This window comes from Struthio camelus, chromosome W, assembly GCF_040807025.1.
Source record: "Struthio camelus isolate bStrCam1 chromosome W, bStrCam1.hap1, whole genome shotgun sequence".
Lineage (NCBI taxonomy): Eukaryota > Metazoa > Chordata > Aves > Struthioniformes > Struthionidae > Struthio > Struthio camelus.
In genome coordinates, this window is record NC_090981.1 from 33,323,267 (window position 1) to 33,349,033 (window position 25,767).

Here is a 25,767-nt window from a genome sequence, read left to right on the forward strand (position 1 = left end):
AAACATAGCCCTGTAAAAGTTGTCGAGAAGCTTTTCGTCTCTTTTAACAAAAGGAAAAATTACATCATCTTCCTCTAGCCAGATGAAAAATGCCTCCAGAACCCACAAAGTAATGAGAACATGCCTACAAAACAAGAACATGCATGTACATTCCCACTCACATTCTCCATCTTCTGTAATGCAGACAAGCACTTATGTGACCTCCCAATAGCAGTCTGCATTTCTAACCACAAGTTTGACTCCAAATTTTTCACCAAAGAAACTGATTACTTTGGAAAGGTGTTATGCACAGATTATTAGAAGGTTTGCATTTTAAAGCCTCTTTCATCTGAGTACAAACCATGATAGACACACAGATACTAATGATGTAGTTAAATTTTAGCCTTCTGTACTGTCCAGAGAGAGAGTAACACGGAGGGAGAAATGGATAACTCATCAGTTGAACATATATGTATTTTTTGCACCAAGATCCCTCTCATCTTTTTTCAAAGTCTTGGGAATATCCCTTTTAATAATGTCATGCATCAAAAGTGAGGGTTATACTTCTTTAGATTTTTATCATGTGATCTCCTTTTCTCTCACGTTCTTGATTCTTTCCAACTCATCTTTTCCTTCGTAGCCAGGATACTCTATCCCTCTCGGGCCAAGGAGGAAGGAAATTACTTTCTTCTGCTACAGCTGAAAATATTCCTTGACAGCAGTTTACAACAGAATGTTCTGATACCAAGATACCATTTAATCTCTCAGTTGTTAATGAAACAGGCTGATGGAATTTAATAAAGAACATAGTAACTGACATCTAGCTGATTATAGTTATAAATTTACAGATTTTGTAGTCACAAAATTATGAAGCAGAGAAGACATTCTCTAACATTTATAGCAACGTTACAGTCATTTTTATGGAGCTTACTGGTTTCATCCTTTGTAAACTTCCCCCTAAACAATAGTTACCAAATACATTCAGAGCTGTTCTTCCCATCTATTTTAAACTTAGAATTCCATAATGGGGAGACTTCTGGTTTACCTTAGTAATAATTTCTTGGCTTAAAACGACCAATATTTTGGAAACTATTATAGAACAGATACAGAAGGCTAAAGATGTTGATAGAAGTTGATATGCAGGATTTGTACAATTTCACATCTGACTTGTCCTGAAAGTTTTATAAATAAATGTCAATCATCTTTAAACCTACCACAATTCCTGATGAAGTTGTACCACTGATTGACTGGAAATCACTAATTATGAATGCCACCAAATAGGTACTCATTTTTACAGTCTCTGCAAAATGATCTTCAAACAGATTGCTGCCTAGTTGCAAGGTCTTTACCTAAGAAAACAATGATACATATTATACTCAGTTTTTCTTCTAAATAAAATACCTTAAAAAAATTTTTTTCAACTTTTTACTACAGCAGCACTCAAGACACCATCAGCATGAAGACAAGAAGACAAACACAAGGTGAGCTTTGGAAGACAAGTGCTGGTACACCATTTAATTCACTCCCTTGCAATCTTTTTCTGTGGTTAAAAGCCAAATACAGACAAAATTCAACATGATTTGACAAGTTAGTTCAGCAGATCTTTATTCTGCAGGCTGTAACTGTGGAAAGTTCCTGTTATTCAAAAGAAGACCATTAGATATTTCTGCAGTACTGTGTAACTGTGTAAAGGAGAAAAAGAGATATCCTACCCCTTGCTAACAATCAATTATTCTGTAAAGTTTATATTACGCAGAGTTTAAAGCCAGAAGGGATCATTTTTGGCCTGACTACTAACACAGGTAATGAGATTATCTTTGCATACATGACTACAGATGCTGCTAAAGGTAAAAAAAAAAATTCTATCCCCAATATACTTCAGCAGAGAATTCTTCACGCTACTGAAGAATTGTTGAAGAATCTATGTGAAAAATAGTTTCAGTCATTTAGACCGAAATTAACTCTCTCTCATCCATTAGAAAGTAGTAAGTGCTTTCTAATATTCAGAATACTGGGCAGTGTAAAAGCCAGGCATAAAACAGTCCTTTGCACAATATAGTGCGGCTATATACTTCACCCTACATGGCTCAGTAAGAAGACATGCCAGGAAGTTAAAGGGGTTGAGATTAAACCCCCCAAAAATCACCTTTGGCATATTAGATATTGCGATATGCTGCTCTTCCCTCCGAATCTTTATTGTATAATTGGCTTTAAAGGATGGCTCATCAAAACACGGGAATGCCGTGCGGGCCGCAGTTGGTTCAAAATGAGTAGAAGCCAGCAACCTGGAAGAACAGAGAAAGCACGCACATTTTTTTAAGGAAGTATTTTTTGATCCACCACAGCAAGCTGATAAACCATAGCACAATCATCATCAAAATTAAAGACTATTAAAAAAGGTTGTTTGGGTAGAGGAAACCTAAACTGCTATGCAATGATGAAGCACTGCAAAGCATTTGGTAGGCACATTTCTGTCAGAATTTCCTAAAACCACCATACACAGATCCTCTGATCCTAAAGCAGTCCGGGTCATGATATTTTTATTCCTGAGCCAGTTTCAAAAATGGCTAAAGTGGTGACACACATGGAGCAATATTTTAGTCAGAGGATCTATCACTCAGCATTAGGCATCTCACTGAGTTGGGCAGCTGGCTCCCTTCATAGCTGATGGAGAGAACTGGCCTCCTCCACAGAATGATTTAAATCATGCCTTATTTAGGTACTTTGAGTCGTTCTCTTAAAACGTTTCCTCTTCCCTGACTACAGGGAGATCCCAGATTCCTCAGTTCGATGCTTCGACTTCAGCAGTATGTGTACCCAAACAGGTGTTCTTGCTGCTACTGAAGCAACTTTTGTTTAATAGAGTCACATGCAATCCGATCACATTAATGAACTTATTTCTAGTGGTAGGGCCTACGGATCAACCAAACATAGTGTCATACTGTGCTACAAACATGGAGGAGTGGGGGAGTTTATCATTCAGAAAGGCAAGGGAAATGAGGAAAGGGAAGCAGTAAAAGGGATTTTATAAAAAACATTAAATAAATTGTGAGATTAAAGAAAATATCATGCTATTTCTATGGTTTTGAATGAGTACATGTTTAGCTCAGATAGAACTGGCTAAAAGGAAATAGAAGTACTTGTAAAGAAAAGAAGGAAAAGAAGAGCACGTCCAGAGTGCAGCTGCACTGAAGATACTGTGAGAGAGGGAAAGAGAGAGATTTAGAGCAAAAATAGATTATCAAAAAAGGGCAGAGAAAACCCTGAAGAAAACAGAAGTGCAACAGGTATAACTAAATCTTTTCCTGCCTTTGAAACATTTATGTAATTGCTTTTAAACTCTGACAGAGAGGTCATGCCTAGCTAGCCACACAGGTGCATAAGAAAAATTCTTGGACTGTCATATTTATAGTCTCACTTATGAAGGGTAAAAAAGTAAAACAATGATTGAGAAGAGCCCATGTTTATGAATTTTCAACAATTCTTGACTAGCAAGTAAAATTTCCATTGATCTGACTTCATATTTTATACAACAACCAAATGAAAAAATTAGTATTAATGTTCTAAACAATGGTAACAGAGATTGCCATTGAGATTAGGGGGCAAGATTTTGTGTGAAAAGTGAATCAGCTACACATAATTTAAGAATTAGTTCTACTGGTCTGTCTTGGTCTCTCTTTTTCTCTCCGAACACCTACATGGATAACCTACCTATCATTATTATTAATCATAAAAAAACCCATACGCATAATGCATATTTTGCTACAACAGATACATTTAATCATTTGTAATATATGAAAATTTATGATTCACATGTAAATAAATATCAGTTTCTGTTTAGACACAGTAATTATTTTGGACTGTTACAGTTTTTTACGTAACAAAAAAATAAAAAAATATTATTTTTACTAAGGGTTTTTAAAATGAGATTTTCCAAAAAGTGCTGGAAAAGCTGTTTCTGTGTTATACAAGTGAACAACTACAGCTTTATGACTGTACAGGCAGGCTGTAAAATAAAACTATTACCTCTATTACTATACATCTTTGGAAGCAACTTGGGAAAAGCTAAAAAAATATAATATTACATTATCAGAACACTAACACTTCCAGTTTGAAGAGCTTTCATATGCAAACGTTAATGTAAGAAATCTTATTGTGTGAAAACTTTTATATTCTTTGCTTACCGTGTTTGACCATCCCTAGTTTTGTAGGTGCTTTTATAGAACCCATAGAAGCCATCTGAAAAACTGGCAACATAGTTAATTGAAAGGAAATAGTTCTTATCCACCTGAAGAGGTTCAGTAGTCAGAAAGGCAACTTGCTCATGAGGAGGATATTCTAAAACTTGTAGCTGTTTAATATCTGCTTGGCCCTTTCCATTTTCTTGTTCAATAAATGCTTTAGTGATTTCCAAATGTTTACTGTGCAAGACTACAGCTCTGGTTTCCTGTGTTACAGTGACTTCGATCTTCACAGTGCCTGTGAACACTGATGAGGTCAGGTTGGGGTGAATGAGAAGGTCATAACGGATTGGAACTGTTGAGCCTGGAAGCCTTAACTGGTTCCATGGAAAAGGCTGCCCATTTGTTGATTCAGGAAAAGCTATGCTCCTTTCTCCATTGAGAGAATAATTAACTCCAATCAAACTCCAAAGATACAGTAGTGACAACATTGCTATCAGCCAACAAAATGTCGCGGTTTTTTTGTAATTATTTTGCTGTTTTGGTTCTGTTGCTTGTTCAGCATTTCAGTTTGGCTAATAAAAACTTCCTTCAGTATCTTCTGCAAATAAAAACTTCAACAGAGAACGCCCTTGACCGATTATCCTGAAAAAGAGAATGGAAGAAATAAGAACGCTCCAAATGCAATCCAGGAATCTGCAGAGGGGCCTCGTTTTACTTTTATAAGTGCACCTGAAAAAAGTCTGCCCATTCACAGCATTTTCACATATCACTGTGCGGGACCTGGTGTCACATTTTTAAATACACTACACTCTTAAGGGGAGACACCCAACTTTCAAAACTGTGCAGCACTCAAAAGTGTGTGCAACTATAAATGCTGTCACTATGGCATATGAAAGCGTGCTTGTGTAGAGCTAGGCATACATTTAAAACATATATTAGACCTTCTCCAAATTCAAAGATATGTTTGCAGTCACAGCGGCTAAATACACAATTTTTAAAAACAGGTTCTTATTGTAAACAATATGAAAAACAACTGAAAAAAAAAAGAATCGTTCTTTAAATTCCATGTAGGTCTTATTCTTCTTTTTGCTCCTAAATTGGGCATTATGATCCATGAGTTCATTTCAAACTAACCAAAGATAATTAGGAGAAAGCTGAGGCTCCTTCAGTTCTGAACTAAGGGAAGAAACGTGTGTGTTTAGCAGCCATGGAAATTACATTATTAGAACTCTCTGAAACACATTAGTTTTAGCAGCAAAAAAGATCTCACTGCTGCAGACCACGGTCTGGGATAAGAACTGAAATCTGTACTAAAGTCAAACTCCAGAGATCAGGTCTTTTGGGAGAGGTGCCCTAAGTGAACAGACAGATCTTCTCTGTTCTGAATTGGTAACAGTTCTCAGAAATAAACGTTAAGAGATGGATCACTCAGAAGTATTAATGGCTGATAGACTTAGGACAGAGTTCAGTTAGAGGAAAAAGAGGGGTTCATTGGGCAAAGAATCCTGTGAATCAACATATTTTATATACTTAAGATCAGATTTAAAAAGCTCAAAACTGCAGAAAATGTTCTTTGAAGTAGCTTTGCAAATGCTGGATATGTTATGTAAGAAAACAATACTAGATTATGTATTTACAGACAACAATAAAACCTGCAATTAGTTCAGTTATACGGTATTTAGTTACATAGTACAGAACTGTCAGAAGCCATGTCAAGCCTCAGTACCTTGCTGGTTTACATGTTTTTCAATACAATAAATGTGAAATTTTACAGCTAATCTGAGCTATGTGTAATTAAGAAAAACAAATAATATGAAACAAAGTTAACAAAGCTATACCCAGTTTTACAGATGTTAAAATATTCTGATTGTGGTTTCTGTATTTCATATGTAAGCCTTATTACACACATTTCACATTTGTAAAGTTCTTCAGTTATTAGAAGTATTTTAGAATTAATTTAAATGAATTTAAATAAAAGGACTTGAGATTCAGTATTTCCTGCTGACTCACTTCACACCTCCCCATTCAGTTTTAAATTTTATGCAAATTCCTACCTTAAGCCCTGAGATACCATTTTAAATTTAACTAATTTAAGTAAATACTTTAACTTCCAATTCCAACATAACTCTAAGCCATTTTCAGGGCTTCACATCAAGCCTTCCTGAAATCTACTTATTACAGAACTCTCCGTATACTTACTCAAAGGGCCAAGCCTTTGAGGCATTCCACAGGTATCATGCTGACCCTTGGCACTTGGCTGAATGCCACCCTTGGACTTTGAGATGGTTCTCAACCCCTTTAGGAGAGATCTAACAATCACAGACTACATACTGTATCCTCTGCATGGAAAACCCGATTTATTTATTCTGTGATAATTGTCTCACATTCAAGCTTTGTTACGTAAAAATTTGTGGAAAAAACAACAAAACAGTAATGCACCAAATATAAAAAAAGACACAGGTAAACATGACTTACTACAGTATGTTATCATCTTGTTTCTTTTTTTAACATCAGAAGAATGAAGAACTATAGTTTTATTTCCAGTCTCTTCTGAGTTGCCTGGTCCAAATCCACTCTATTTGAATCAAAAATGTATGCAAAGAGCCACCTGTTGCGGATGCAGATTAAGAATCATTTTCAGCATTTAAGAAATAAAGTAGTATAGAATACTGCATTTAAAAGTACCTTTGAAATGGAATTTGCGTATTTGGGCATTAGTTATACACCTTTTGACTAAAGTCGCTGGAAGTCTGCTTTTAAAACTACCCGGGACTGACACGTAGGGTCTGTTTAAAAAAAATGAAATGAGCTGACGTCCCTTATACTCTCTTGGATGTTCTGACATAAAAAGTCAAAGTATAAAATCAATAGGAGAGATTCTAAATTCATGTCAACTCTTGCAAACCCACTAAGATTTAAAATCTGCTCCCTTCGTTTTTTTTTTTTTACCCTACCAAAACCCAAGAGACGTATATCATCTTGTGCTGCTCATCTTCTCTTTTTATGCATTGGATTTTTGTTATTGCCCTAACAGTTCAAATAAATGGCACTTTCTGGAGTCAGGAATAGAGGAATAGTTGGCCATAAATCATACAACTGAAGAATATCAATATTGGTTCAGTGCAGCATTCTTCATAAATTTATTCTGTAAATTGTTACTTTTCCATAGAAGGCTTTTCAGTCAAAAATGACAATACAGTTATACGGAAAATCTTATTCCATATTTGATAAATCCTTTTCCATTCTAGAACCAATTTAAAAAGAATACATTGAACACTGCTTATTTCATTCCTTCACTTGTTCCTCCTGTCCAGTTCCTTCTCAGTCAGCCAGTGCACATCCAACTCTTACGTTAATGCTAAAGAAACTGTTGCCATCAGTTGCTACTGACATTTTGTCTGCATAGCTCTCTGATCCTAATCATACTAACAACATATTATATAAAGTGCCACTACCTTACTAACAACAGCAAAAAATAGGGAGAGCCACAAGCACCCAGAAAAGATGCTAAATAAGTGTTACTTGATGAAACAGTCACATAACAGCTCTTGAAGGGAATATCTTAATATAAAGTCAGTTGCTCAATATCTATGATCTTTCTGATGTCATTTTTTTCAAGAGCTGGAAGGAAAAGAACAGCAGCTTATACATTGACCCAAACAACGCATATTAGAAATAAATGCTGCATTTTTCAGGTACAATGTAAAACAAAACAGAGGTCTTGGGAACGCTCTAGAAACGAATGGAATGCTTAAGAGCGGGAAACATGGAATGTGAAGAAAAGGAAGATGTTGCCCTCTGGAACTGACTTCTGGAATTATTTTAGTACCTAGTCAGCCTGCCATTTTTAACTACGTAGTTACATGGCACGTGAGCATCTGGGTAACTGCTTCATTTAAACTGACAGTTTTATTACCATTGCCCCGCCCCTGAAGTTTTGAGCGCTTCAGAGGTTCTATAACCTAATAGGTGTATATTATTACTGGTTTTCTACAAAATCCTCATATATTACAAGCATGAATTAGATGATACGAGAGAGAGAGAGAGAGAGAGAGAGAGCATGGGAGGAATAGCTGAGAGGTCATTACAGGTATCTTTTAATGTACACGGAACATAGCCACAGACATCAATGTTTTATGAGACCACAGTGGCACTGGAGCATAGTTCACAGCTGCAGAAACACCGGACAAAACACCAGAGAAACTTACTGACATTTCAAACATTCTCTTGACTCAATAGCATTTGTGTAGAGTGGGGACAAGAAAAATAAATAAATAAAGACAACAGTCTTTATGATTGTTCACTAGACTTCTAGTCACACCACATGAATGCCACAGGATTTTTTTTAACATGAGTGAGAATGGCTGTTCCAGAGATATTCTGATCCCTTATTACACAACATAGTTACAAAGTTAGCAATGAACTTGGAAGACTTTTTATTTTTGAACCTTTTAACCATAAAAGCATCTACTTACCTGCCCAATTATGTATTCCGCCAAATGCACTATTCAAATACTGTACTTGTTGCAACAGTGTTCAGTATCTAAGTCTTAAAAGAAATGATGCTGCATGTTAAGAAGGAAATTAAGGAAAAACTACGCATAAAACTTTCTTAGAAATATTAGAAGTGAATATTTTGAGCCTTTCAGAGTAACAAAGACTGCGTGCCTGAACTACTGCTATAGCCCTGAAAAGAATCAATGAGATCAAGTTTTAAAACATGGTAAACCACTTATCATTTATCCTTCTATTAAGAGAAAGGGAAGTACAGTCTAGCATGGATGTTTTAATAAATTATGTATTTCTAGCAAAGGTTTGGCCAATCCCTAGAAATTTCATTCCCAAACACACGCAGACACACGCAGACGAATATAACTACGCATGGTTGAGTCTGAAATTGTCTGAAAGCAGCTCCTGTTAGTAAGCGAAGCCAGCCTAATCTAAACGGCCCACGGTTTGTATTAATAGAGAAAGAGAAAAGCGCGAGTTTTACAAAATGTATACACTTCACTAAGCTAAGCTTAAAAATACTCCATCGCGGCGGGGGAACCCCACAGCAGGCCGAGGCCTCTCAGCTGCCGGGGCGGCCGGCGCGGACCGCGCACCACACGGCGGCTCACGCCGCGCCGTGACACAACCCCGCCCCTCCCCCCGGCAGCCGCAACGGCTGCAACGGTCGCAACGGCCGCGCGCGCGCGCCCCCCGCCCCCGCCGCCTCCCTCTGCCCTCCACAGCCCCGCGCCCCTCAGCCCTCAGCATGGGCCCGCAGCGGCCAGCGCAGCCCGGCCCCGCCGCCCCGCAGCGGGGCGAAGGGCAGCGAGGCCCCCGGCTCGCCCCTCAGCCCCGCGCCTCCACCTGACGTGACGCGGCGCGATGGCGGAAGGGGCGCGCACCGCGCCGCGGGTCGCCGCGCCGCGCAGGGCCGTCCCGAGGGTCCCCCGCCCGCTGCGGGCCGCGCCGAGGCCAGGCCAGGCCCCTAGAGCCGCTTTCGCTTTTGCTTTCGCTTTCTGCGACGGGGGAAAATCCGTGGCGCGGCGGCGGCGAGGGCGGCGGGCAGGTACCGACCGCGCGGGGCGGGAGAGGGGCGCGGGGCAGGCGGGAGCCCTGCGGCGGGGCCGGCGCGGCGCGGCGCCTCTCGTGCCATCCCGTGTCGTGCCGTGCCGTGCCGTGGCCGCGGCGCTGGGAGGGCGCCGGTACCGCGGCCCGGTACCGCCGGCGAGGCCCGGTGCCGCCAGGCCTGCCGCGGAGCTGTTTTCCACGAGGAGGAGACGTTAGGTTTGTCATGACGGTGACTTTACTCCTTCTTCCTTCTTGTGTAGGCGATCGTCTGTGACAATCAGTCCAAAATGCCAGCGCTGTTCTTTACCCGGCCGTTTTCAGGCCGGCTTTTGCCTCTAATGGTCGCGCTGCTAGGTCTGACGCGCGCTGCCTTTTCTGCCAGCGCTGACCAAGGTGGTGGTAACAACATGCAGTTTCCGTGGGATAAAACGAGGCTCCCCAAGCACGTTATCCCAGTGCATTATGATCTCCTCATCCATCCTAATCTCACCACTCTGACATTTTCTGGGTCCGCTAAAATAGAAATTACAGTTAGCCAGCAAACCAGTTCAGTCATCCTGCACAGCAAACGCCTGCACATCACCAAGGCTGCCATCCAGGCTGGGGCTGGCAGTGCCCGCTCCCTGCAAGAGGTGCGGGTTTTGGAGCACCAGCCCTTGGAGCAGGTGGCGCTCCTTGCTGCTGAACCACTGCGGCCTGGGCACAGGTACACCGTCAGCATCCACTACTCTGCAAATCTCTCCGAGTCTTTCCACGGCTTTTATAAAAGCACCTACAGAACCCAGGACGGAGAACTCAGGTAATTTTTTTGTAAATTAATAGATGTTACTTCTGTGACATTAAATGCAACCATGCAACATAACTGCTTTTAGAATTTGCTGTCATTTACCTTCTGTTTCCTTGTTTGAAACTGTTCTCTCTGAGGATCCTCTTCCATTTTACAGACCAAGTTGCATCAAATTGTATTTGTAATTGGCTGTTTATCTCACAGAGACTCTCATCCTTTCATGGCAGTAGTGAGGTTCTTGATTTTTGGCCTTAATCTGCCAAGACATCTGTTGATTTCCCCTGGAGTCTGGTGAGAGGAAGAGGCAGGGAAGTCATTGAGCTCAGAACAGATTGCCTGTTATTCCACAGCACCCTGGGGGAGTTTAGTTAAGAAGTTTAAATTGCCCACCTCAGATCCCCACCACAGATGGAGAAACAGTAATTCTGTACTTGACATGCAAAAATGTTTGGTAGTACCCATAGTTATTTTGTGAATTTGGAATTATTCTTTTTTCACGCATGAAGGTTGTGAACGCTGTGCATATGAAGGAGTGTGACTAAAAAACATTTTTTTTGTCTAATTATAGAGTACTTGCATTAACACAGTTTGAACCGACAGCTGCACGAATGGCCTTCCCGTGTTTCGATGAACCAGCTTTCAAAGCCAGATTTTCAATTAAGATTAGGAGGGAACCAAAGCACCTTGCACTATCCAATATGCCAATTGTAAGTGGATATTTTTAATGATGCGCTGTTGGTTTGTGACCTTTAAAACAAGAAAGTAAAAGGAGAACAGAATATCTAGGCAATTGCTGTTCATGGGAATGTTGACCTGAACATTGCCACGGTGCTGTTATTAGATTATGTAGTGTGATTGCTGGCAGTTTTGACAACAAGGCTGAAAAGGAAGGAAGGACATCATGCATCATGTGGGGTGCCGCTTCTTACCTGAAGTTTGAGAAAATTCATCACAATGCAGATTCCATAGCCCTTATTTCATACACAGAACTTTTTGCATCACTTAGATTTTTAAGAATGAACGATGACATTTATGTGAATAAATACGTAAGAGGATCCACATGTATTAACTTCAAATATCTGCTAAGCAGCTCCTTTTATTTAAAATAAGATAATCTGAATTTTAAAAAGACACATCTCAGAGTGAAGGTGCAGTGCATGTAACAGTTACAAATACTGCTGGTGATTCCATATATATATATATAAAAGACATATGTAGGGTTAGTTACATTTTGTACATTTGATCTTACTTTGGGCATAAGAGATTCTGAATAAGTTCTTCTTAGCTGTATACCAAATAATACTTAACAATGAGACAACAAAAACCACAAAGTACCATTCAGAACAAAACGTTTTGAAAGATGGTTTAAAAATTAAGTTCTTTCATAGAGAAATGGATAAAACTGATGAATAAAGAGCAGATGCAAGTGTTATAATTCAGTATGGCTAAACGTCTTCTAAGTCTAGATTCATTACCAAAGGCTCTAGATACCTCCAACGGCTGATGCATTTTGTCCTAAAAAAGAGATATGTAAGGTAGCTGAATCAGTCTCTGGAGGAGTTCATTTCTCTCATTTTAATCAGCTAATGTTGTGTAGGATTAATTCTATCAATGTGCTAACAAACACTGAGGAAAATTGAAGCAGAGAGTGATATTTCTTATTGTCTAATTTCAGCATCGTATGGATAACGCTACTCAGGTGCATGGTTTTAGGGGTGGGGAGGATTTCCTTACCGTATCTCTTTAAAATGTTCTTAATGACACTGAAAAGAAACACAGCAATTTTTGGTGCCAAGGTCTTAATAAATAGCGCTATTGAACGATGAGCTGTGTCCTAATTTTTCAGATGAAATCTGTGAATATAGCTTCATGGCTTGTTGAGGACCATTTTGATACCAGTGTCAAGATGAGTACTTACCTTGTGGCCTTTATTGTTTCGGATTTTAAATCCATCAGCAAAATAACCAGTCATGGGATTAAGGTAACTCTTGTTTCATTTTCTGCGAGCTTGTCTGTAATAAAGTCTGTATTGAATACATATGGTTTACTTTTCAGTTAAATTACTTGCTTGATACATCATGAAGTTTGATAGAAACGAGAGGAGAGAAAGGAATTGATTTATTTATCAGTTTCAAATGTTTTTGATAATGTGCTTGCTTTTTATATACTTGCATGTATTGGTAACATTGTTTCACATCAGATTATTTAATCCAATACAAACTAAATACGTTTTTCATAACGGAGAACCAGCAATGAAATAATGCTGTGTCAGCTGAACGATTCTTTAACATTGCAGGGGATGGAAATTGTAGAAGTCCTTGTAGGGGTATAATCGTTCTGGCAGATAAGTTTTAAAAATCGTGTTTCTAATTTTAATCATATTTTCCTAAAAATTTTTGCACGCTTTTGCAAACTCTTGTATGAGAAATGTTAGATATAGTTCTAGTGTCACTTTGTATGATCATTCAAGTAAACGTAGAAAAGAACAGATTCATAAGCTTCTGATGCTGGCGTTGAAATACTGCCTGCTTGTTTCCTGTAGATTTCTGTATTCGCAGTACCAGACAAGATCAACCAAGCTGATTATGCGCTGGATGCAGCAGTGAAACTTCTAGACTTTTATGAGGATTACTTTAGCATTCCATATCCTTTGCCTAAGCACGGTAAGTGTTAAATAATTTAATGTGTTTAAGAACATTATCAAAAATAGAAAGTAAAATTGCACAGAATTAATAATTTAGAATAACAGGACGGGACCAAGGTTGGCTCACAGGCTTTTAGACAGAAAGTTTACTTTTTGCTGGCTGCTTCACATAACTGCAGAATAAGTTAAAAAGCTCCACTGATAACTAAGAAACCCTGAATCTCCTTCTAGAGCTTTTTAAAAAGTCTATTTTTGCTATCTTGTTATAGAAATGTATGTGATATGTATGCCTGTGTGTGGGAGCCTTAGTGAATCCCTGAAGTGCGATGAGGTGAGCAAGTTCTTTATTGAGTAAAACAGCACTAATAGTATTTTAATGTATTTCTAGATTTAGCGGCCATTCCTGATTTTCAGTCTAGTGCTATGGAAAACTGGGGACTGACCACATACCGGGAATCTGCATTGCTGTATGACCCTGACAAGTCCTCGGCATCCTCTAAACTTTGGATTACTATGTTAATAGCCCATGAACTGGCTCATCAGGTGAGAATTGGGGATAACAATAAGGGATCAGAATGGGCTGGTAGAATGGTCAAGCTGGATGGATCCTGTGTGGGTAGGGGGATATTTGAGCTATAAACTGAAAATAGCTACTTCATCTGCGTATCCTCCTTCAAGCAAGGAGTCCAGGCAGGCTTCATAGATGTGCAGGGCTGTAGACATAAACGTATTTACTTCAGTAGCTCCACTGCTCTGGGACCATTGCACCATTGTCAACCTTTGAAACTAATTGCAGACCGCAAAAATAAGTGCATAAATGTTTTGGAATGTTACTGTTTCATATGTAGTTCTCCTACCAACCATGGATCATTTACAGTGTTTCATGGAACGCTGGTGGAAGTCAGTGATTTAGCCTGTTTAAATAAGAAATGAAATAAGAAGCCAGGGTACCGTGTATCATTAAAATAAGTGTTTCTTAAAGCTCAGTAACATACTATAAATTCAGTTTCATACAGGTCGGTAGCAGCTATTGTAACAAACTGTGTATTTTGATTTCTGAAGTGTTCACGTTTGTGAGAAATGTATTTTTTGTTTCAGTGGTTTGGCAACCTGGTTACCATGGAGTGGTGGAATGATCTCTGGTTAAACGAAGGGTTTGCAAAGTTTATGGAGTTCGTGTCAGTCAGCATTACCCACCCAGAACTGAGAGTTGTAAGCAGCAATTACCATATTTTCTTTTATAACTGCCTTCTAAAACCAATAATTTGTAGGGATACAGATCAGACAGGTTTGTCCTATGAATCACTTTTTAATTTATCTATAAAAAGATGATCTGATGTTAACCCTGAAGAATAAGAATGTTGATTTAAATGTATGTAAATATTTGCAGAAACTGATGATGAGAGTTAATGATTGCTATGAATCTTCTTTTTTTAAAAATATTCAGACACCCCTAAAATACAAAGAAATGATTTTGTCTTTTTTTCTATCACATAGAGTTGGATATAAAAACATAATGAAAACACTTAGATCCTTCCACAAGCTTTAGCACTGGTCCAGTATATGACATTTTTACAGGTATGACTAGTTCTGCCAAAGTGAGTTAAGCAATGCAGTGAGCAGATCTGTGCAGGATTTTTCAAATTGCCATAGCACTACAGTGGATTGCTAGTACATAAATTCACCTGACTTGGTTTTTTTTTCCTTAGTTTGTTTTATGATTTCTGACCACTCTGTCATCAAACTCTTAAAATGCATAGGTGTCCTTTTGGAGTTATTTACTAGGTAGACTATTTAAGTTAGTATAGAATACTGTAGACAACCTGGCTGTCAGTATTAGTTATTTATTTTTTTGTGCTCTGGAGTAAAAATAAAAAGATATGTTTTGTTTTCTTTGTACAGTTTGAAGATGATGTGAAAGGGCCTGACATATGAACTAATAAGAATTCCATGGTCACAAGCAAAATTTAATAGTAGTTATCATTTTTGCCTCCTATTAGGAAGATTATTTCTTAGGCAAATGTTTTGATGCCATGGAAGTGGATGCATTAAATTCATCGCATCCTGTGTCTACTCCTGTGGAAGAGCCAGCTCAAATTTTAGAAATGTTTGATGATGTTTCTTATGAAAAGGTAAAATCTGTACCTGCTGTTGATTTCAGTTGTTCTCATTGTCCTGTACAATTGTATTGTATCAATTTCACCCTAAGCGGAGACGAAAGACATCTCTGACACATGGTGTTGATATCCTTCTCTTTTGACTTGCATAATTCTTTGTGCAAAACTCCGGGATGGAGATGAAATGGTTCATTACTTTTCCATTTGTAAATGAGGGTGCTTTTACTCCCTTTATCTGTTCTGTATCAATTTAGCCATAAACTATGGTTTAAGGTGCTTAAACCAAGCAGCATTTTTCATAGGAGCATTATATGGTGCCTTAATTGTACAGTAACTGCTCAGTACCCAAGCTCAAAAAATAACAACATAGTTTGCTTGAACAGAGATGTTTTTAATAATAATGATCATGAAAACCAAAGTACTGTTTCAATTTATGTGATTAAGCCTGCTTATTCTTTAGTCAGAGAGCCATTTAAAAGTGAACTATTATGTGTATTAGTAGCATTTAGAAATTTTTTTCAAAGAGTTATCTGGCCATCTAAGAAGTAAATTTTTTAAAAGCTTTGTGACTTTTTTCAGGGATCTTGTATATTAAATATGCTGAGGGACTATATGACTGCTGATGTGTTTAAAGCTGGACTTGTGCAGTATCTGCAGAAATACAGCTATCAGAATACAAAAAATGAAGATTTGTGGAACAGTATGACAAAGGCAAGTATTTTTTAGTCTCTTATATTTTCAGACTTCATAACTTCTCATGAGCAGTGTGAACTCTCTTAATATATTACTGAAGACTGTGACCAGTGCCCATGATTTATAGTTATGAAATTAAGGATGACCACCGATGTTTTTTTCAGATCTGCCCTACTGTAGGTACTGATGAAAATGAACTGCAAGGTGATAATTTTTGCAGAAGAAACCAACCGTCATCTTCAACTGCAGTAAGCATCTGTCCTGTTACTACTGTTAGCGTTCTGTTCTGTTGCGTTGATATATGCACCTTGCAAAAGCATTCTTTATCACTTCAGCATGATTCTTGAGAGGGCGTAGGTTTCTTCAGTTCTGTTGGAAATCCAGTCTTTCTGAGATTGAACAGAAATCTTATCCTTGAGCCCAGGACTGACTGAAAAACAGTGCTACTTAAAGTGCTGTGATGACTGCATGAAATTGTCTACAGGAAGACAAAGTCAGAGACATGATTTCCCATGTTCCAGTCTCAACTCACCTATGTAAAGCTTACAAATACCCAGCAGCTCTTATGAAGTTCTTACATACTCATTTCTGTTCTGTTGTCAGTGTACTTCATTTTCCTGCTTTTCTTATGTATCTTCTTCTTTCCTCGCTAAAACACAGCACTGGACCAGAAGAGAGACTCTTGATGTGAGGGCAATGATGAACACTTGGACACTGCAGAAAGGTTTTCCCTTGGTAACCGTCACAGTGAGAGGAAAGAATGTCCATTTGCAGCAGGAGCGCTACATGAAGGGAGTGGATTCTCCTTCACCCAAAGAGTAAGCAAAATGGGAAATCCCAGCATGCAAGCTGGCATCCACCTTTGGCAGGCTTTGATAGATGATAAGAGCTTTTACTGTTGTTTCTTAAGGAATCCTCCCTGAGCAGATCAGTTGTGAGGCTTTTTCTGTGTAACTTGGGGTCAGTACTGAGTCGGCAGTAGATGTGGCTGGACTCTCAGGACCCAGCTGAGGTACCAGTAGCCGCAAAGGTACAGTGGCAGGACATCTAGATGAGCTGAATAAACCTGCACAGGAGACGCGCTGGGGGAACTAGGCTAGAAAGTTCATATGGTTGCAGCGTCACTATTGCTGGTCACCCAAGCAAACTAAATTAAAGCTAGCTAGATGCGTCTGGTCCTGCACTGAAATCGGAGATGTAAGAGCATCTCATTGCTGTTATACTCCAGACAAAAGACCTTACTCAGCTGTTAGACTGAACCAAGTTGGAGAAGCTTTTGCAAAGTTCTGTCATTAAACAAAGCACTTCTGTTTTGCAATAGGTACTTGTGGCATATTCCACTAACCTACATTACCAGTAAATCTGACACTGTTCAAAGATTTTTGATGACAACTAAAACAGGTAATTTTCTTTTATGGTGATTAATTTATTCAAAGTTTATTTGCAAGCCTTTTAGCTCTGCAGGGTTTTTTTGCAGCATGGGGAACTGGAACTGCTAGTGCAAGATGCACACTTTTTTTTGTCGATCTGTATTTCAGTAACATCACTGTAAGTATTTCTTAATATATTCAGAAATCATGTTACTGTTTTCTTTAAATCCCTGGAATGAGAGTAAGAATTTTTGTTGGCTCTTATATGACACTGTGTTTGAATCGCGAATAAAAAGAGTTCTGTTTTTGTTTGTAGATGTCCTCATCCTTCCAGAAAAGGTAGAATGGATTAAATTCAATGTTGGCATGAATGGATATTACATTGTGCACTATGAAGATGATGGATGGGATCATCTGATTAAACTTTTGAAAGAGAACCGTACAGTGATTAGCGGCAATGACAGAGCAAGTCTCATTAACAATGTCTTCCAGCTTGTGAGGTAACATTTTCTCAGTCTGAAAAGACACAATCTCTGCATTTCTGAGTATATATCACTGAAGCAGGAAATGTTGATAATGTATACTATATTATTCATTAAATCTTTTAAGTAAACTGAGAGCACATTCTTTTCTCGCTTCCGGCAATGTAAACCCAGAATTTCTCTTTGATTGCAGTGGAGTTACCGAAATCTAGTAAATGAAACAGAACCAGATGACATAGTAATCTCACTATTTGTTGTTTTCAAAAAGGAGGCTTGGAGCAGGGTTCTCTGTGAAACATAACATTTGGTATGTTAATTTAGTGCCAAATGCTTTTTAGTTCTGACTTCTGAGCTTCATTTTCACAAGAAAGCAGTGCAGAGAGGAGCGCTGTCCAAAATGATGAGCTGTTCGTTTTGGGGGGGGGGGAGGAGAGGTCCTTCATGCAAAATTGCAGGACTTGCAAGAAAGACTAAGAAACTGTTTGCAAGCTACAGCTTTCTTAAGAAAGCTGTGGTAACTCTTCTGACTCTGATGTCGCACTGCTTCTGCTTAGCAGTTGAACTGCATCCGCATCTGAAGCTTGGTGTACAAGGAACATCAGATCCTACACAAACACAAGCTGTCCGTGCTGGTGCAAACTACTGGTGGTTTCTCACAAGACAAACTGACCTAGACTTGATTTTATTGAAAATTCCCTCTGGCAATTTCTAGGAGTCCTGGGCAAGGACCTATTGCATTAACCAATGTGTAAAGACAAAACAAAAGATGGTCCCTGCCTCAGCTTACAGTTGAAGGTGGCATAATTGCAGCTGGGGTAAGGCTGCTCAGTGAGCTCAAGACAACAGACAATTGTAACACAGTATAGTTGCATCGCTGTTCTGATGTGTTTTGTGGACAATACAACAAAGCAGATATTTAAATGGGAACCTGAGGGAGAGCACCAGTGTAGCTTTGGGTGTTTATGAGGAGCTTGCTCCTAAATGTGAGGAGGAGTGAGGGGGGCCCACAAGCATGCTTGCTTGGAAAGCTAGAAGTGAGGGATGGAAGACAGCAAAAAAGAGCAAACGAGGGCCAAAAGTCAAATTCTCAACATGAAATGATAGATAAAAGGCTGCGAAGAGATTTGAAAAAGCAGGGGGAAGGTCGTGTTTAATGAGGACAAGATAGTGGAAGGACGCCAAAGTAAAGTGATAGACTAGGATTATGTTTTTGCAGCTGTAAAGATCCTGTCAGTTAGAAACAAGGGTATTACAGTAATAAAGGTGTGATGAGATTATGGCCATGATTAGTCTGAATTCTCTGGATGCATTAGAAAAGGTTGTCTCTTAGAGGTGTTTTGCAAAAAGAATCTGCAAGACCTATGTATAGTCTTGACAAAAAGAACTGAATTAATTACTGATCTGAGTTTCCAGAGTTCAGGAAAGAGGTAAGTGGGGAGAGCTGGAAGATAAAATTAAGAGTGTATGAATTTGAGGTGGCAGCTCTCAAGGAGATGTTAGCAGATTTTTGTTTGGACAGCCGAAGAAAGATCTTTCCAGTTTGAAAGAAAAAAGAGGCAACTGAAGGAAGATTGCTCAGCACGTTCAAGAAGCTTAGCGATGAAAGGAAGAAGCAACAATTAGAGATGATGCAAATTGAGTCAAGTGTGGTTCATTTTAAAAGATCTGTGCCTCTAAAGCGTGCTTGTATTTGGAGGCAGAAGAGAGAGGTGAATAAGGACAAAATTAGAATTACATGCAGGAAGATACGGATGGGAGAAGAAGTAGGAAAAAAGTTTTCCAGAAGGATGAAAAAAAAGTGAATAGAGTGAAATAAGTCCTCTTGCATTTTCTCCTTTTTCTCTTGGAAGAAATCATTGAGATATGTCCTGGCAGAGGAAGAAGAAAGTTTGAGAAGTGAGTCAAAGACAGTGAAGAAGCAGTTTGGGTTGTAACTATGAGAATAAATGTGAGGAGAGAGGGAGAAGTTATGCTGGGATAACCTTGCAATGGGAAAGAGGGGAAAAAATGGATCTTTGTAAATCGTTCCCTCACAGCACGTTTCTTAGTTCAAATTGATTTTTGGTTTTTGCTGCATCGGATACAAGGTTTCATGGCTTATGTAGTTGCTCAGCTACATTTGACTTCTGAAAGCAAAGTTAAAAAGGATTTGGAAATATATTCAAGGCTTTCCCATTTATTTAGTTTTCTGAAAATAATAAGCAGAAATAAAGTCCTTTAAGTTTGACTCTAACTTGTTTATCTTCTCTTGTCTTCCTTAGAATAAAAAAGCTGTCAATTTCCAAAGCTTTTGATCTAACTTTATACCTGAAACATGAAACGCAAATCATGCCTGTATTCCAAGGCATGAATGAACTGATTCCCATATACAAGCTCATGGAGAGGAGGGATATGGGTGATACAGAAAATCAGTTAAAGGTAACATGTTAAGTATCTAGAACTTTCTGACTCCGCCTGTACCCTGTAAAACACACTTTAAAACAGATCTTTATTATTACACTATTTTTAGGAGTATATAGTCAATCTATTTAAAGACCTAATTGACAAGCAGTCTTGGAACGATGAAGGCTCAGTGTCTGAGAGAATGCTCAGACACTCGCTCCTCCTGTTTGCGTGTGTGCGTGGATACCAGCCGTGTGTGGACAAAGCACGAGAATATTTTATGAAATGGCAGAAATCCAATGGAACTTTGAGGTCTGTATTGTAACTAGTACTGTCCTTTCTGATATTCTGTTAATGATACTACAGTTTATTTACTGAATGAGCTAAATTTCAGTCCTTTCTGCAGTCCAAAATTAATCTTTTCAATTCTGTTTCTCATGGGCTTTATCTTCCCAGTTCGGCACATGTTATATCCCCAAACTAGCACATACATACATCATGTGTTACTCCACGGCTCGGTTTATTAAAGATGTTCTGGAAAGGGAAAACAACACATGAAATGTATTCCCTCATTTATATGCCTGAAGATTGCCCTATACCTATTGTAAAAATAGGTCAACTACTGTTCATGAATTTGTTTGTGAACGTGATTTGTTCATCCTACTGTTCATGATATGAACTCCCTAAAACACACTCCAAAAGGTCCATGAGAGATTTTTCTGGGAAGGCCAGAGAAGACCATGTTAGTATCTGACTGGATTTACTAACAAGCTATCCATGGAAGAAATACACAAAAATAAGGGGGAAATAAAAGGAATCATGAGTCCAGTATTTGCAAGTCAGGAGCCTTACTGAGATGCAGATTGAGATATTTAACATTGTTTCCCAGCAACAGGGATCACTGTCTAATACCTGTAGTTATTAGACTAGTATTTCTCAATAGATAGTCTGTTCTGCCAATTGACACGTGACAGTGACGTGGTTATATTTTTACATGTACACATACTCTTAAATATGATATGGAGGGTAACTTGATATTCCATTTGTTGTAGCTTGCCAACAGATGTGAAGACAGCAGTGTACGCTATTGGAGCACAAACATCTGAAGGCTGGGATTTCCTCTTTAGTAAATACAGGCTGCATTCATTCAACGTAGAGAAAGATAAAATTGAAGTAGCTCTCAGCCTCAGCAGAAATAATGACAAACTTCAGTGGTGAGTAGTGTACTACTTAGGAACAGAAATGTGTTTGGAGGAAGATATGCAAATATTGAAACAGGAGCTAGAATTATTGAGTCTTGTTTCATAGCTTTTGAGTTTCAGAATTTATAAAATACTTTACAGAATTAATAAGGGAAGAGAAAGTGGTCTCAGTGCTCCATTTCTTGTTTTTGATACTAGGAATCAATGCACTCAGCATTTGCAATAGCAAATTCAGGCAAAATATAATAAAACAGCTATTCACATACCTTACTACTGCTTGACAGACCCTTCTTTGGTTAAGTCTGTATTGTATTAAGTCTGTATTTGATTATAGGTACACATGCTGTATGCTTCTTACAAAATTTCGGGTAGTCCTGTTTTTTGAGAGCTGACCACCACTGAGGCTTTTAGGTGTTTCCTTCAAGCCTTGCATTCTGTAAACCTCACGTCTTCCATTTGGTGGGAGTTGGAGGATGGCACACTGATAACAGCTGTGTTCAGATATCACTGGAGATTTACTTTAGCTGTTCTGTAATGATATTATATATTATTTGCATTGTAGTGCTGTTTGGGCACATTAGTCATGAGCAGCACTTGCAGGCCTGAATTTGCCATCAACACTTTTAGTGCAGAACAAATATTTGGCAGGAGGTTTGAGAGGTTCATATTAATTTGGAAATCTTGAATAAGAGCCAGATATAGCATTGTTTTTATCCTTTATTTTCAGAAGGCAGCGCTACTAAGTAACTGTAATTGTAAATGTAAACGGGAGTGATGGATGTGGCCAAGAAATATGTTGCAAAAAGTTGGAAGTAACCTAACTGAAATGATGTGCCAGGACCTTTAGAAATGCGGACTTGCCCAATAGCAGAAAATACTAAGAGAATAGTCACTTGACAGTTTTATCTACTGATCTAAACAATTTCCACTTCTGTTATTGATTCTTAGGTTAATGGATCAAGGTCTGCATGGTGACATGATAAAAACACAGGATCTTCCACATATTATTGTGTTTGTTGCCAGAAACCCATCTGGCTATCATCTAGCTTGGACATTCTTAAAGGAAAATTGGGAGAAACTTGTAGAAAAGTAAGGACATAAAGTTGTTCTAATGCTCTCTCTACCCCATTTGTATTTTTGAACTTGATCTTCAACCAAATTATGCATTTTCTAAGTATGGGTGATTCTTTTTGCCAGATTTGAACTTGGTTCGCATTCCATAGCAGAGATTGTCACTGGAGTGACAAATCAATATTCAACAAGATTGCAGCTTGCAGAGGTAAGCCATTCAGATTAGCTGTTCTGAATTTTTAAAAATAGTTGTGGTTTAACTGAAATGAAACCTTGGATTAAATTTTAACATCTTAAAACATGATCAGTGATGGAGTATCAAGGTAATAGCCTGCCCTTTTCTTGACAAGGATTATAGCAATGATGGGATGGATTACTTAGGGCAGAGTATTATGTCAGTGGCAAGGAGAAAGATGGCTTTTGTTTAAGCAGTGGACCTAAATGCAGAATACTACTGCGTGTCTGCCAGAGGGCCCATGGTATACCTGCTTCTATTAATATTTGCTACCCACTTTGCAAAGTAATGAGAAAAACATGCTGAAAATGATTTTAAAAAAAAGTATTTCTACTGAGCATGGACAGAAGAGAAAAGCTGAATGGCAGTGATAAATGTACCAGTGCTCTACATCATCTGCCACAGGCAAAATTCTCCACTCTCCTGGATGTCATATATGGTAATCATTTTGTCTACTTTTTCCACAGTCTCAAACTTCTCTGCCAGCATCCAAAAACCAAAGCTTGATGGTGTGCCAATTCAAAACCCTCCAAGGACATCCCTGACAATTTCTTTTCAGAAGCTTGTTCTTCTGTTGGCAGTCTAAAATTTCCTGGTTTGGGGCAAAACATGGGCATAAATAGTGCAACAATAGTATTTACTATAGGAAGCAGTACTTACTTTGTATTTAGTTCCGGACATCCACAACTCTTTCAGAGTATGTCAACAGCAGTGTGTTGTCCAGTACCGCACATGCAGGGACCTTTCTGTAGAATGTGGCTACATCTCCCGTGGGGATCTGTGGGACTAGGTATAAGTCTAAACACCGACAGAGTCACTATAAGGTTGAGAGAGAAAAATAATAATGAAACATTGACACCCTTCCTTATATCCTGTTTGTATCTTGTACTTTGTACAAGTATTTGTACGTGCTTTTTACCTTGTGTTATACTCATCAAAGTAAATTCTCACAAAATTTATTTATCTAGTTTTATAAAGTGGTACAGTCGTCGTGTCCTTTGAAAGTATCTGTATAGCATTAACACCAACTAATGCCTGAGATAAAATTCTCACCATGAAGCCTTGTGATTAGGAGCGCCTCTTGAAAAAAAGTCAGGAAGGCATTTTTTCAGCACTTTAGTGGCTAAAGGGAATGGAGTGGATTCAAGGAGTGAGAATCAGCCTACAGGTTTCCAGTGGCTGCATTCCCAAGTGCTTAAAGGAGGAGGGTAGTTGCCTCCTAAACAGTGGATTATTTTGTTTTGTTGTTTCGAGTAGAAAACTAAAATGAGGCACAGACTTCCCATGTAGGGAAAACGTCTTAAAATGATTTACCATAAACACTTAGGCTACTGGTGCTCATCCAAACAGATTGAATTTACAGTTCAGACATACAAACTTTGATAAATCTTGATAAGCCTCTCCAAAATCAGCTGCAAGACAGCATGTCTTTCCCACCTTTTCACCCATATCAGGAAGGGCTGCATGCCACACCTCGCAGTTCACCATTTGGGATGTTAGTACTAGTACGCTAAGAGCCAGAGTGGCCGTGAAGCAGAGTGGGGAATACAAACTCTGTTGCATGAACTGCTGTCCTGGGAGTAGGTGGCGCGGCTTAAATGATGGCAAGTGTTTGCTGAATGAGCAGGAACCAGACAGATCGCAGACACAGCATTACCTCTCTTTCTTTCAATGTCATTCAATTTTAAATATAATTTTAAACATAGTCTTTTCTCTGCTTGTGAGATCCAGCCATTATGAAGTAAACTTCTAAGAAAACTCTTCTCATGGCAGTTAGTTAGAAGAGGGGGTAGGAAGAATTGTCCTTCGCTCACTCAAGCAAGTGAAGGTTGGGTTCAAAATTAAAATTATTTCTTGCTGCGCTGCCTGTGTATGAATTAACACACATTGCCTTTTCATCAACTGTTCTTTCACATTTTTGTTCAACAGGTGAAAGAATTCTTCAATTCTCTGGAGGAAAAAAGTTCGCAGCTTCGTTGTGTGCAACAAGCTATTGAAACCATTGAAGACAACATACAGTGGATGGACAGAAATTTTGAGAAGGTCAAAACATGGCTACAAAACAACAAACTGTAAAACGTTGTTTACATTTATCAAAAATAACTGAAAAAGCACTGAAAACTCTGTGTTGGAGAGAAAGCTGAATTTTATAAATTTATTTCTTTAGCAGGAGCTCTAAGGCAGCCTAATCCTAATTCTCAGTATTTTTATATTTCAGTCTTGTGGTTTGCTGGGGATAAAACTAGACTGTTCATGGATCTTTTCACTAGGTCGCAGTTTTAGGAAAAAAAAAGGAACTTGTTCACTGTACAATGAGCTAAGGGGTAGGGGAGGCTGATTACTGGAGAGCTAGGATTAATTTATTTATTCTGAAAAAGCAGAAAGTATTTGGAGACAAATAACCAAGTGAAGCTTTCCACTTGTGAATGCTTACCCTTCCTATATCTTTCCCACAAAGGTACAAGTAGCAGCTTTAGTTAATACTGGAGTGAACACAAGTTACGTAGCAAAGACATTTTTGCTGTGCACGTGCCTTTATCCTCTTGGTCTATGATGCAGGAGAACAATTTTTATAAATATTTATCTCAGATCAAGCATCACAGAATTTAAAAATAGTACCAACTATAGTTAACCTTGCAGACTTCAAAATAAATAAGGACGACGTCTGCCTTAGGCAAGCTTTACTGTAGTGTTTTAGGGCTGGAGGCAGTTGTAATGGTGTGGAAGCTGTGCAGCGGTAGTGGCTCCATCTCTGCTGAGGTGACACAGAGTGTGAGCTGCACATTTCAGTCCCCTTAATCCCACCCTGTTCCAGTTAAGTCTGGACTACTACTTTTGCTACTGATGTAAATGCCTTGCCTATGGTCTTAATACAGGGAAAAGGCCTGTTTATTTTTATGTTAATATTGAGGAAATCAGAATGCGATTTGTAAGCAAAAAAAAAAGGGGGGGGGGAAATCTCATTTTAGATTATTAATCAATCAGTTCTAGCTAGAATTTAGTTTTTATATTTCTGCTTTTAATGAGCCCTTTTTTACCTAATTGAATTTTACCTGCTTTCA

General features: G+C 38.7%; 2 protein-coding genes across 4 annotated transcripts in view; one reads left to right on the forward strand and one right to left on the reverse strand.

The window, feature by feature from the left end:
• Positions 1-9,877, reverse strand: part of LOC104150424 (endoplasmic reticulum aminopeptidase 2) — a 34,496-nt gene extending 24,619 nt beyond the window's left edge. For 2 of the 3 annotated variants that reach the window (XM_068926073.1, XM_068926071.1), the window contains exons 1-6: positions 9,519-9,649; positions 8,639-8,712; positions 6,639-6,771; positions 4,164-4,805; positions 2,126-2,264; positions 1,194-1,328 (exon numbers count right to left, since the gene is read on the reverse strand). In XM_068926073.1, the coding sequence (XP_068782174.1) occupies positions 1,194-1,328; positions 2,126-2,264; positions 4,164-4,651 (762 nt within the window). In that variant the 5' untranslated portion in view covers positions 4,652-4,805; positions 6,639-6,771; positions 8,639-8,712; positions 9,519-9,649. Of the gene's footprint in view, positions 1-1,193; positions 1,329-2,125; positions 2,265-4,163; positions 4,806-6,638; positions 6,772-8,638; positions 8,713-9,518; positions 9,650-9,728 lie in introns of those variants that run through there. The other variant, XM_068926072.1, reaches the window with a different exon arrangement.
• Positions 9,601-24,879, forward strand: LOC138064285 (endoplasmic reticulum aminopeptidase 1-like). Its single transcript, XM_068926075.1, has 19 exons — positions 9,601-9,720; positions 9,983-10,521; positions 11,078-11,216; positions 12,356-12,490; positions 13,052-13,172; positions 13,542-13,696; positions 14,252-14,365; positions 15,154-15,285; positions 15,850-15,981; positions 16,128-16,211; positions 16,624-16,781; positions 17,285-17,364; positions 17,650-17,833; positions 20,077-20,233; positions 20,325-20,509; positions 21,250-21,411; positions 22,348-22,488; positions 22,597-22,678; positions 24,635-24,879. The coding sequence occupies exons 2-19, from the start codon at positions 10,010-10,012 to the stop codon at positions 24,779-24,781; spliced, it is 2,820 nt and encodes a 939-aa protein (XP_068782176.1). The 5' UTR covers positions 9,601-9,720; positions 9,983-10,009; the 3' UTR covers positions 24,782-24,879.
• The last annotated feature ends 888 nt before the right edge of the window (positions 24,880-25,767 follow it).